The 14,212-nt window shown below is 36.8% G+C and overlaps 1 protein-coding gene across 1 annotated transcript in view; it reads left to right on the top strand.

The window, feature by feature from the left end:
- The window catches only part of CRYBG2 (crystallin beta-gamma domain containing 2), a 1,696,066-nt gene that overhangs the window by 1,423,710 nt on the left and 258,144 nt on the right, over positions 1-14,212 (top strand). Inside the window, exon 13 of the mRNA XM_044084069.1 lies at positions 2,315-2,442. Coding sequence (XP_043940004.1) covers positions 2,315-2,442 — 128 coding nt within the window. The remainder of the gene's footprint in view (positions 1-2,314; positions 2,443-14,212) is intronic.

Below are 14,212 nucleotides of genomic sequence, written 5' to 3'. Positions count from 1 at the left end.
AGATGCAGCTGGACATTACACACTTTAATCTCAAACAAACAAAATATGTTCTTGTAAATAAACAGTCGTCCTTTCGAAAAGACTACCTTAGTGGCTTTGTAAATCCAAATGGAAATTAATGAGGGCAGTTGTCAGCTAGAAGGGGAGTACAAACCCTGCAATATTTAGATTAGATGCAATCTTAGGGGACAGATGGGCAAGAAAAAATCTATATCTTTCAACCACCCCCAAACACACAACACACACACACACACACACACACACACACACATGTATATATTCACAAACATATATATATATATATATATATATATATATATATATATATATATATATATATATATATATATATATACATACACAAGTGTTGGACACTGTATCGAATGCAGAATGCCTTAACATACAGTAGGTCAATTCCAAATGGTCGACACGTGTGAGATTGACAATCCCTGGTTAGGGGAATATTTCCTTTCGCTGAGAGTTGTGTGATCTCAGAGTTAGTAGATATAATTGGCAGGGCATGTTGGTTTACTCTGCTCTGGGGTAATCCCTGCACCCTACACAGAACGTGTCTTTGAGTATGTTCAACGTTCGAATGTTGATCTATAGGGTGTCAGTACACTCTACAGTTGATACAGTGTGCTGCACCCACATATATTTTTACATACATAAGTAAAACTGAAAATATTGAAAGCATTTTTAATGCAGGGGGCAACCCCCCACACCCCCTCCTACTTACATATACCAAATCCAAGATTGCACAACAGTGGAGAAAGGACAAATTCCATTTTCAGTATCTTGAGTTTTATATATTTTGATTTTCGGTCTTATGAACTTTTGATCTTCTGAAAAAGTATATATATATATATATATATATATATATATATATATATATATATATATGTATATGGTTTCACTTCATAATCTCAAAATGCTGAAATCTCGAATTTCAGCATTTCGAGACCATAAACCCAAAACAGTACAAAACCAAAACTTCACAAACCTGAAACCATAAATCCAAACACACAGCACACACAAACCACAACACCCATACCACAAAACAAATAAACACAAAAAACAAAACACCAAACACGCAAATACCTACACTACACAATAGCGGGGGGTCAAGCCCCCTGCAACCCCCACACCCCCGCTACTTAAATATACTAACTTTGAGATCGCACAAACAGTAAGACAGAACACTCACACCCACACATTCCACAGTCCCCGCATGCACGTGTACACACACACACACACACACACACACACACACACACACACACACACACCACACATCACACATACAGAAACACCAACACATCCAACAATTACACACTCATACGTTAAACCTACCTACCCTAACCCACACATACAACTTAAAAACAATCTAAGACACACTCAAACTCCCACCCAAAACCCTTAAAAAACAGTTACTTACCTTACACTCCTTGCAAATCCATACACCACATCAAACTACATCCAACATAAACACTGCATGTCACGTAACGTAAAGCCATAACCGCAAATTCAAAATATTTTAATTTACGATTATGAACTTTCCACATTTTGAAATTCGGCTTTATAATCTCGAAATGCTGAAATTTAAGATTTCAACATTTCGAGATTATGAAGTGAAAACACATATATATATATTTATGAGTGTGTGAACATGGTCTTTGGGGAGATTGTTCTTTTTTTCTATTCTGGTGATAAAGTTTATAACTTTGGCTTTTTTTACAGTAAGACTCATATAGATCAGTAATTTGGGGTGGTAAATGTTCTTAGTAAGTTATGATCAAAGAAATTATTTTCAGGTGATCATATCTACCACATATTAATAGTGGAAAATACAGATTCAGAATTAATGTAGCAAGACTTATAGTACTGAAGCCTATATATGAGCACAAATATTTATGGAAGATAATATGCAAAAAATGAAAGATTGTGAAATCTGCCATCCTGATGTGTACATGTGTGTCTGTCTGTGTCCGTGTGTGCACATGCATCTGTGTATGGATGTGTATGTGTATGAGTGTGCATGTGTGTGCTCATGCACATGTTCTCATGAATATATGTATGGGTGTGCATGTGTGTGTGTGCGTGTGTGTGTGTGTGTGTGTGTGTGTGTGTGTGTGTGTGTGTGTGTGTGTGTGTGTGTGTGTGTTTGTCTGTGTGTGTGTGTGTGTGTGTGTGTGTGTGTGTGTGTGTGTGTGTGTGTGTGTGTGTGTGTGTGTGTATGTAAAATGTCCTTGATTTGCATTTGATGTTGATAACTGGTCATGATTCTCACTTATTTTTCTGTTTTATTTGTCAGGATTTTGCTGACCCATTGATTATACTGTTTGACGAAGTAAACCAGCTAGAGCTTGCAGAGGCCCTGCCAGATGTGGCACTGCTAGAATACAGTCAGACAACAAAGAGCATCAATGTGCAAAGAGGAGTGTAAGTGCTTTTCGTGAAGTCATACCTCTAAAACTAGAAGCTAATTATATACCCTGATTTGCATACACGTGCTCTTAGGATGTAGTGTGCAGTGATCTAGAGTTTGTATACAGATGTTTTGATACTGATGGTCTGCTTATTTATCATGTTACTTTCACTGTTTTCATACTGGCATGCATTGTGCTTGCATTTGCTTGGGCAGCCGCGGTGGTGCAGTGGTTAGCATTACTGCCTCACAGCAAGAGGTTCTCTGGTTCGATTCTCAGCTGGGATGCCTTCTGTGCTGAGTCTGCATGTCCTCCCTGTGGTCATGTGGGTTTCCTCCCTGGACACTCTAAATTGGCCCTAGGTGTGTGTGTGCGTGTGTGTGCCTTCTGTGGAAGGTTGTGTGCTGGGCTGGCAACTCGACACCGTAAAACTCCACTGCCAATCATGAGCGGACAGGTGATTCACTGTGGTGACCCCTAACCAGAAAAAGAAGAATGCATTGCATTTGCTTGATATGTTAAACATTTCTCCATAATTTGTATATGTTATTGTGAAGATGTATGAGATGGTACTGGTACATTTCTTGTGTGTGTTTTTCTTCTTTATATAATCCTATCAGAAATAATGTTCATTTCTTTTTTAGGGGGTGGGGGGGGTCAAAAAAAGGTCTGTCAGAATTAGATATCTTCCTGGTTATCAATTAACTAGAAAATCAAACCAAGTTCTCTAATGGTAAGATTTTGTTATACATCATATACATTCTGCAGTCTACTTATAACAGTGGCACAATACTGGCAGGGAATGTAGCGAGGCAAAATAGAAACTAGAATACACAATCTTTATAGCCAGATTGGAGATATATCAGTTAGTTAAGTCCAGCCAAGCTTCACAGCGTTGGGTGTAGTTATAATGACTGAAATCATAACTGCTGTCTGTTGATTGACAAGCTTAGGTATTTCTAAATTTGTAATAGTGATTAACCAATATGTACATGGCTCAAAATCATTAAAAATAGAAAGGCATTACACACAAATAAAATGTACCTACAGTCTTATTTTAATACTATAATACTGATAAAAAGTCTCATTGGAAGTGAAATGCTGCAACATCAGCACAAAAGCTAAGTATAGGAATCAGTACATGTATAATAAATGATAAATGTTGTAAATAATTAAGCATAATACAGATACATATATTATAGTTTGACTTAGTAGAATTTCCCCACTGATGTATTTAATAGCAACATTTTTGTACTAATTTTGTTCTTCAACTCGTATAACATAGCGAGATATTAAAAAAAAAAAAAAAAAAAAAAAAAAAGGCAAAGGAGATATTTTTTTCTCCATTGCTACTGCTGCAGAGCAAAAAAAAAAAAAAAAACAAAAGTAAAAAAATAAAAATCAGGAGATATACTAATGGAAAAAGTCCAGGCAACCGGACCTTTTTCCATTAGTATATTCTTGGATTTACAAAAGGCACGCTGGTTGGGCTGGCCAATCAGCCTGCTCATTTTTGAATATGAATGGCCAGTCATCATATAATAAGTGTTAAGTCTATACAAACATCAGGAGATAAAAGAAAAAAAACAATATAAGGAGTAAAGTGAAAGTACAGAATAAGAAAGGAAAAGGAAAAAATAAGCATGAAAAAAATAAGAGAAAAACAACAGAACAAAGAAGGAGAAGGGAAAAGAGATGGGGATAATGACAAGACACAACAGGAAATGTCATGAGAAAGAGAGAAAAAATGTATGGAAAAATATGCAAATGGAAAAGAAAGACAGAATGAAAATCTTAGATAAAAGCCAAGTAATCAAAAATGATTAAATAAATAAAAATAAATAAAATAATTAAGATAAAATGAGTAAGAAAAGACAGGAGTACTGCAACTGTAATTTACATGATGAATTAACTCGCAATTGTCTGTAAACATACATAATTTAAAACAAAAGGTTTTTTTTGCACTCCTATAGTTGACATCTTTTATAACTTCATTACAAAAATGCTGCATTAAAGCTTCTGTGCACAAATCCTTCCCTACGATATAGTAATCTCCATTGTCCCCCGCACCACTTCACTTGTGTATGATGACCTTAAGCATAAGCTTGACCTTACCCGTGTGCTTAGCCCTAACTCTACACATTGTGTTACTAAACCCCCTTTCCCTAAGAGTACCACTACACAAGACAAAAGGTGCAGAACAAACATAACACAAAATATGCACATCACTAAATCTGTCCCTTGTCAAACCTTTACTCAAGTCCTAGCCTACAAATACTTGCACATACATGCCATCAGCTATAATACAGTCTTACATTTCTTCACAATCACCACTTTTTCATTCAGGCATTCATTTCTTGTACTTTCCTGCTTACCTATACTATAGTGACATTTTCCTTTAAACTCTCAAAAGCCCCTACAACAAATCTCAACTTGCCCTATAACAAAATATCAAAATTTACTTTTGACTGCACATCATCTGACCTTGTTCATGTAACAGTGGTTGTCAGGAAATTATTTATTTAGTATCAATTAACAAATTAACAAAGAAATATCATCAAGGTCTAATGATGTAAATACTCCTATATACTCAACATTGATCAGAGTATAATTTCCCTCTGGAATGTATCTCAAGAAATATATCAAACAATTAGAAAGACCCCAAAGGTTTCTAACAAAAAAATATCACAGGACTAAATTCCCTGAGCGACCAAGAGAAACTGGAAGCTTTATCCATTTATTCAGTGTCTTACAGACTTACCCAGTTATCCTGTTCTTTCTGTATCTCCATAATTGTAATGCCTCCACCAACACTGAAATCAGAACCTAGATCTTCGCTGTTAAATCAATACAACAAGGTGAAGGGATAGGATTATAACTTAACATCTGCCGAACTTCTGAAATAACCGTTCCCTGCACATTAAGCAGGGCAATTCATTATCCTCCCTGAAACGGAACTGAGAGGGTTGTCTGGATATCCAGAAACTTACTTAGGGTTAACTGGTATAGCCGTCATGGAGAAAGGAGCTGTCTCGTGAGGGACAGTACTGGCAATGCGTCAATGGTCCTTGAAACATCTATGAAATCCACCCCATGGAGGCTCTCTTCCCCTCAAGAGAATGCTGACATCTGTGTGGTCACTGAGATATGGATCAAAACCATGGATAGCACACCAACAGTGCAAGGTAATAATGCCGTCCACTCATTTAGACCAGCTACTACAAAGACAGAGACTAAAGGTGGAGGGGTGTCTCAGTTTACATAAAAAATATGTTTACCTCAAGGCTGGTCAAACAGGACAATGCACTTGAGCTACTCCATATTCAAATCACTCTAGGCAAAATCCAATACTACTATCTTGTAAGCCATAGGTCCCCCTTTATGACCCAGGAAACCCATACCACGTACTTAAACTTATTGAAAACACTCAGCATCCAATCCAATACAGTATTCATGGTCAACTTTAATTACCTCATTATTAACTGGGAATCCTGTATGACAACAAACATACAGGTACAAAGATTCTTGGATTTTGTAAATACAAACACCCTGGACTAGATTGTCAGTATATCAACCAGGGATGCAACCATACTGGATCTAGTCCTCACTAATATGAGAGAGTGCTGTACACCACCTAGTGTATCTTCCCTGGTATGTTGAGATCACAAAATGGTCTCCTTTAAAGTAAAAATAAAACCTGGACCCCCAGCTAAACCTGGAATATTCAGGAACTACTTTAAGGCTATTAAGTGATAACCTGGGAAAATTTTAAGCCTCCATAAATCCTGAGAACACTGCTGCCTGTGCAGAACAATTCACAGAAACCCTATACAAGTATATTAATAGCTGCATAGAGGCAGCAGTACCCACCAAGAAAATTTGCAACTAACTCAAAAAACAAGCCACCCTGGTGAAATCACAAAATCAGTAGGTTGTATAACACAAGGAAGAAAATCATGGCAAAAATTAGGAGGTGTACCACCTAGCAGTTTAAAAGCACTCTTATCAAGCTAAACAAACAACTCAGAGGACAAATAAAGTCTACCAAAGCCAAATATGAGGTAAATTTGGCCTCCCAGGCCAAGGACAACCTCAAGGCATTCTTTAGCTATGTTCACCACCTCAAAGGCAATACACAATTGTGTGCAGAGCTCATTGTAAATGTAGCTACGTATACTGAGCCAGAATATAAATTCATCTCCAACTTTACCCCTCTTTCCGCCTCAAGCATCCCTCGGGAAATTTTTAATATATTTGACAAAGCTACAGCTAAACTATGGGATGTCATCTGTTTAAATCTAGTCTTTCGTATGATGTGATGAATGATGCTGCATACATGTTTCAAGACTGCAACTTGTGAATTGTGTTTATATAAGCATATGTTAGTGAACCTTTTTTATGCATTTAAACCGTGTATCTGGTATATCATTAAATGTATAATCTCCGCAGTACTGTTTTCTCGGGCACTCTTTATAAAGGCACTTTGCCAGCAGATCAATCCCAGTTAGTAATGCATAAATTACATGCACACTGCTGACTTTGTCAAAAAAGTATACTGCTGTATTATCTTTTCATTAGCAGCACTCTTTGTTAAATGTTGAGTTTATCAAACAGCAGAATATCAGCTGCTCGGTGTGTTTAGTGTATGTACTTTAAGTTACAGTAAGTAGCTGTGTGTGTTACTACCTAAACTTTGGATATACTTAAAATTTCAGCATTAGAGAGAGAGGGGTAGTGTTAGTGTTTGTGATTTACGGTTACACCAAGAGCTAGATAAAGTAAGTTATAGTGTTATATGATCAGATTTTCTTAAGGTAAAGTGAAGGGCTGGGGTTAGATACGGTGAATCAGTTAGCACGCATGAGTAAGGTGGTACAGGGGAGTGAAGCCTACACATTGCCTTACAAAAAACCCTTTCCCTAACACTATCTTTATTCAGGCACAACTGTGTCTGCTGTTAATGTTAGGGGTTCTTTTTCTTTTTTAAATGCTGCAGTGTTGAAAATTTGCCCTCGTGATTAAACCACACCAACCGTGGGTAAATCTTCAATATACCACAACATGTTGTTGGTTATTGCTTAAATGACTGAGTGGGATATGATACTTTATTAAAAGGCAATGCTAGAAATTTGTCTTAAAGTGGCAACGCTATAATACATATTCACAGTATACACAGAGATTCAGTGCAGCTCTACACATTTTTCTTCACATTTCCACCAAGGAGAGAGAAACCTCTCTCTAAATTTATGAAGGATACTCATGTGGACAGCTGATGCACTTATTTATCATTCTGGAATGGTCTTGTCATTCCACATATTTAACATTCTGGAATGGTCATCAGTGCACATATTTAGCATTCTGGAATGATCCTGTTACTGCACATATTTAACGTTCTGGAATTACCCTGTCGGTGCACATATTTAATTATTTTTGAAAGTTATTAACTGTGCAGTGTTCTAAATATTTTATATATGCTGTATTGTAGTTATTTATGAAATAACACTTGACGTTGACAATACTTAAACAGAACATTTTTTCTCAAGAAAGAAAAAAATGAAATAGTCATTTCTGTGTCAATATTGCTTGAATGCAGCTTGATTGTAATAAATCAAAATTTAAACTTCCCTCCCACTAAGGATCACCTGAGTAGTTTTGGGACAGAAACTGGAAAGTGTGGAAAGAATTGGTTAACCAAACAAATACCAGGAACAGGATTAAGCTTGTGGTTACTCTGTAAAACACTCTGATCAGTAATAGGAACAGTCATAGTAAATTGGATAGCACACATTCTGTGAATTATGAACTTCTACCATTACCTCAGATATTTGCTTTTGGTAGCACATTCAAGGAAATGGGAATCAGAGTACCCATGGTTATTCTCAACTTAAAACAGATCAGGTTTACTCTCAAAAACATGACATTCAGCTTGAGGCTAATCAGGGACTACATGGATATGCTTCAGATTGTGTCTATGCAGCACCATTTACTGCTTGCATCATATATGACCTCAAGTTCATAATTTTTTCCTTGCTAAATTGGTTGTGTTCCCCTTTTTCTCCCCCTGTAACTCTAGGCACACTGGTTGACCTAGGTGAAGGACAAATATGGGTTATATAGAATAGTGTTTATCATAAAGCATTTTAGACAGTTTTAGCTCTTTGGTCATCTTGTTTTATTGTGTCATATGGAATAGCTTTTGGTTCAAATTAGGATTTTAACATTAGCAAGGTTGTTCTTATTTCTCCTCCAAGCATTAACTAAGAAGGTCTAACTCTTGGGACACTGTGTAAAGTAGTTTGATATGGCATGACAGCTTGGACTATTAGGCTATTATAATATATTTTTAGCTGCTTGCACAATAGTGAGGATTTAAAACTCAATGTCATAAACGGAACGTGAAGGCTTGTTCAAAGTTCTAAATGTCAAAACTCCGTAATATCACCAACAAGGTATAAGCAGCAAAGTATAAATCCACAGCAGGACAAGATCCACCTCATATGAACGACATCAAACCATACGATAGTAACAGGAACGTTCTTTATTTAAGATAGTAAACTCAGTAAGCGCTTTCACCATACACGGCTTCCTCAGACTGTAACAAGCATTCTAAAACCACAGTCTTTAAATACATCTCATGCAGGTCTAAACAATTAATCAATCAGCATGTCATAAATATTTAAAGAGGCCATGAATATGTAAGCCTATCTAGTGCTCCTACAATACTAGCTGAAAGACAAAATCAATGCATACTAAAAACTAACGTAGCTAAATAAATAATAAACTACTGTATAATATAAATACCTGTGTAATAGACTTATATAAACATAAATACATATTAAAAGCATATATAAAATACAAATATTAAAATACGTTCCCCCAAGTTAAGACTACCTGGCTTAATGTAAAAACCTGCTTAATTTCCTCTTTTTCAACATTGGTTGGATACTAACTTTGTCATTTAGACCGGGATGGAACTCCGCTCTACATCTCATGATCCACCTTGATTCCATTTCCAACGTATAATTCTCAATATCCCCCCCTCTAGTGTTAGTGTGGATATGTTGTAGTACAAGGAAGGTAAATGTGTGTTGATCACTAGTGGACATCTGGTGTTTCGCTAATGCATTATTGGCATCCTTTACCCTCATTTTATAGTAATGCTCCCTAATTCTCTCTCTTAGTTGTCTGTTGGTTTTACCAATGTAAAACGCTGTACAGGCGGAGCAAAGGGCAAGACAGACAACATTCATGGACTTACAATTTGTGCCTGTCATGAAAGAAAAAATCTGTCCAGTGACAGGTTGTCTAAAGATGGTACTATCATTAATAAGTCCACACTGATTACAATTGCCACAAGCACTGGTATTAAAGCCAGGATTAAAATACCTGGCACCATGTTTATGACACAGAATCTCTTTAAGATTCATCTTATTTTTATACGTATACCTTGGTCTAGGACCTACAAGCTCTCGAATTTCCTCATCAACACATAATACATCCCAATATTTCTCAATGGCATGTTTAACATTATGAACATCTTGAGTGTAAAAAACTGGTATACTAATACTGATGTCCCTATTCTTTTGTGTACACCCATTCCTTTCAAGTTCATCACTCCAACCATTGCCTGAGAAATATGGACGGGCTATGGTGGACCTTAACCTTTTAGTCTCTGTGATGACTTTGTCAACTTCAACTTCATTATATGATCGATCTGTTAACCTGGTTCTCAGACTGGAAATCTCTTCATTATAGCCCTCTTCTATAGGGTTGAGGCGGGATGCTCTCATGGCTTGACCTCTCATTACATTATTAAAGACGTGTAAAGGGTGCATGCTCGTTCTGTGCAATAAAGTGTTCTCATAACAACTCTTCCTATGGACAGCAGTGTTCAACATTCCATTTTGTAGCCTAATTATATCTACGTCCAGGAAGGACAATCGATCCCTGGAATAACTCATAGTAAATTTAAGGAATCGAGTTGTATTATTCATAAAGCCAGCAAACTCAAATAGCTGCAATTCAGTCCCTTCCCAAATTAAAAAGAGGTCATCCACGAACCTCTTATAGAATTTTACATTCTGTTTATATAATGTGCTAGACAACAGGACTTCCTTCTCCCAAAAGGCCATAACTAGGTTGGCGTAGCTATTGGCACAAGATGTGCCCATAGCTACGCCATCCCTTTGTAAATACAATTCATCCGCAAACAAGAAAACATTATTTTCTAATATGATTTCCAGGAAAAGTGCTATTAATTCAATTGCATTCACATCCAAATTGGAGTATTTCTTCAGATAACCCTGCACATAATCGATCCCACAATCGTTGGGAATGACTGTGAAGAGACTGGTCACATCAAATGTGACCAAATAATAAGCACTAGTCTCATCCAACTTGCTAACATAGTCATACAAACTGATTAGAAACTCTTTACTATCTCTCAGGATAATATCATTCGAGTTTATAACTGGTCTTAACTGTCTCTCCACATATAGGGAAAATGGTTGGGTCAACCAACCTTCACCCGAGACAATAGGCCTCATTGGGGGTTCCATTAAATTCTTGTGGACTTTAGGAAGGCCCTTTAGTACAGGTATTAGGGGGTTAGTAACCTTTAAGAACTTGGACAAATTCTTATCTATAATGTTACTTTTAAATAAATCATCACCAAACAAATACCAGGAACAGGATTAAGCTTGTGGTTACTCTGAAAAAACACTCTGATCAGTAATAGGAACAGTCATAGTAAATTGGATAGCACACATTCTGTGAATTATGAACTTCTACCATTACCTCAGATATTTGCTTTTGGTAGCACGTTCAAGGAAACGGGAATCAGAGTACCCATGGTTATTCTCAACTTAAAACAGATCAGGTTTACTCTCAAAAACATGACATTCAGCTTGAGGCTAATCAGGGACTACATGGATATGCTTCAGATTGTGTCTATGCAGCACCATTTACTGCTTGCATCATATATGACCTCAAGTTCATAATTTTTTCCTTGCTAAATTGGTTGTGTTCCCCTTTTTCTCCCCCTGTAACTCTAGGCACACTGGTTGACCTAGGTGAAGGACAAATATGGGTTATATAGAATAGTGTTTATCATAAAGCATTTTAGACAGTTTTAGCTCTTTGGTCATCTTGTTTTATTGTGTCATATGGAATAGCTTTTGGTTCAAATTAGGATTTTAACATTAGCAAGGTTGTTCTTATTTCTCCTCCAAGCATTAACTAAGAAGGTCTAACTCTTGGGACACTGTGTAAAGTAGTTTGATATGGCATGACAGCTTGGACTATTAGGCTATTATAATATATTTTTAGCTGCTTGCACAATAGTGAGGATTTGTTCTAATATGAATAAATCGATAGTCATTAGCAAATTGTTGGAATTCAGTTGACATGAAGTGAGTACTATTGTTTGCACCCAGTTCAATGGATGTTCCATACCTTATGGACGTGATCTTGAGCCTTGCTGTTATGTGTTGGCTAGTCGTAGTTGGTATATGTAATATCTCAATGGGTTATTGAAATAATCCACCCTCAGACTCATACAAGTTATTTTTTATTTTTTTTTGCAAAGGATCTTGTGGAAAGGGTGTTAGTGTTAAAGGCTCTCTTATTTGAGATGGATTACAAACAATACAGAACTGGACCTTTGACACATGCCTTGCAATGTCTAGATTAATACTGTAGCATCACACTGGAATTTTGGCTCTTTTTAGAATCACATAATCATAAAATATAAAAAAAGCAGCAGAGCTTTGTTGCCATTAATACCTTGCTAATACCCAACCTCCTTTTTCAATAAGCCAGTCATACCAGGGGTGAATTTAGAGCACTCATCCAACTGTCCAATTACTTCTTATTGATAGATAGTGTGTCACATTGCTAATCTGGAGGGGAAATTTGTTCCATAGAAGCGGTGGTCATTGTGTGACAAATTGAGCTCTCTCTCTCTCTCTATTACGAGTTGTACTTGCTGAAGCAGGTTCAGTTCTCTAGCTCTAGTGTTCACTGAACTGTTTGATTTGTGGTGAAATAAGAGGCCTTGAACTGCTGGATCCCTAATGGCCCATAATTCAAGGTATAGATTGTCCGGGTCTATATTAGATGAATGAAAGTTCATCTTAGAGAACGCTGACATGAGAGAAAATTGCAGAACTCAAAATCGCAATTGTGAGATTGCGGTACAGTGAAGATGAGAATATTTGCCCTTTCTTCACTGTAGTGCGATCTCGCAGTTGGAATATATATTTAGCAGGGTGGGTGGAATTGCAGTTTCGAGTTCCTGTTTTTTTGATCATGTGAGCAGTGGTTAAGATGAACTTTTGTTCATCTAATATAGACCCAGACTGTCCCTAAGGAGTCTATAGGAAAATGAATATAGGGAAAAGGCCTTCAGTTCAGGTCCTTTAACCCCATGATCTTTTTGTCAGGAACATTTGGGTCTCTCCCTAACTATTTGATATTTTTAGTATGATACATCTCAAATTGGCATTATATTTTATTATGGGCCTGATCTTCGCAAAATATACAGGGGTAAGGACTTCTTTGTATCTATATAAAATGCCATTTGTGATCAGTTATGATGTTGGTACTGCTATTCTGTCTTAGTACAGCAGTAGGGCATCATGTTTTGATAGTTGAACTCTGTCTATGTAGTACTTATACATGAGATGTCTGATTTATGTCCAGTAATTTGATCATTCATCTTAGACTTATTTGATAACTCGTGGTCAATTTTTATAGCCTGCTTTAACTTTTGTAGTTCCTTGATAGTTACTGGTCTTGTTGTCATCGCTTTCTCCACGTATATGGTGACATCTACTTCAGTATCTGACAGTTTGCTACACATAGGGCATAGCTAGTGATATCTGCACTCGCAATTGTCAGTTTGCTAACATTATAGTATGTTAGTTCTGGAACTGCTGTTATCATTTCTTTTGCTCTGTTCAAAGCTTGGGTTTGAACAAGTTTGCCCAAGAAATTAATCATGTTTGGGGCATGATTTAAGCCTGTTGCATACAATGGACTCTTTGCTCAACTGTTGCTTTGGCCTTGTTTTCATCTGTTTCTAATTCCAGTAGCACATATGCTGTGACTAAAATACTGAAGCCCAAACTTTTCAAAACAGAGTTTGTCTTCTGTGAACTTTAACTTGTAGTCTTTAATTGCTTAAAGCACTGCTTCCATCCTTGAATCATGGGTTTCTGTATCTGGCCATACTTCAGTATGTCAGCCCTATTAGCAATAAAAACAACATAGTCAACAACTTCATGTCTTTTTAGCAAGTCACTTATTCCGTGCTGAAAGGTTTCAGGTGCTGAGGTTATATGGTAGCCTTTTGAAGCCTTCTCATAGGAGAATGAAGGCCATTAGTTTTCAGTTATCTGCATCTAGGCATATTTGCAAAAGCCATCTGGTAACATCACATGTGAAAAACAATTTAGCATTGACAAGTTTCAGTGGCATGTCTTCTACTGCAAGCAGAATGAAACTTTCTCACATGACAGCATCATTAATCAACTTTAAATCAACCCATAGTCATACACTGCCATTTTCTTTATGTCTGGGATCAGTGTAGCACATCAGTCAATCTGCAGTTACACTTTATAGTACACCAAGTTCTTGCTTACTTTTGAGTTCTGCCTTGACTTTAGACAGTATAGGGTATGTCACTCTTCTGTGTGTGGTCAAGGCATGTAGAACAGCATTTGACCTTAATTTGGTATTTACTGGTTCACAGTTAAGCAGAGTAAAGTTCACCTAACATCCAC

Source organism: Protopterus annectens, chromosome 1.part1, assembly GCF_019279795.1.
Source record: "Protopterus annectens isolate FY-2018-M chromosome 1.part1, PAN1.0, whole genome shotgun sequence".
Lineage (NCBI taxonomy): Eukaryota > Metazoa > Chordata > Ceratodontiformes > Protopteridae > Protopterus > Protopterus annectens.
The sequence above is the reverse complement of the archived record's forward strand: the minus strand, read 5'-3'. Positions and strand labels throughout refer to the sequence as shown.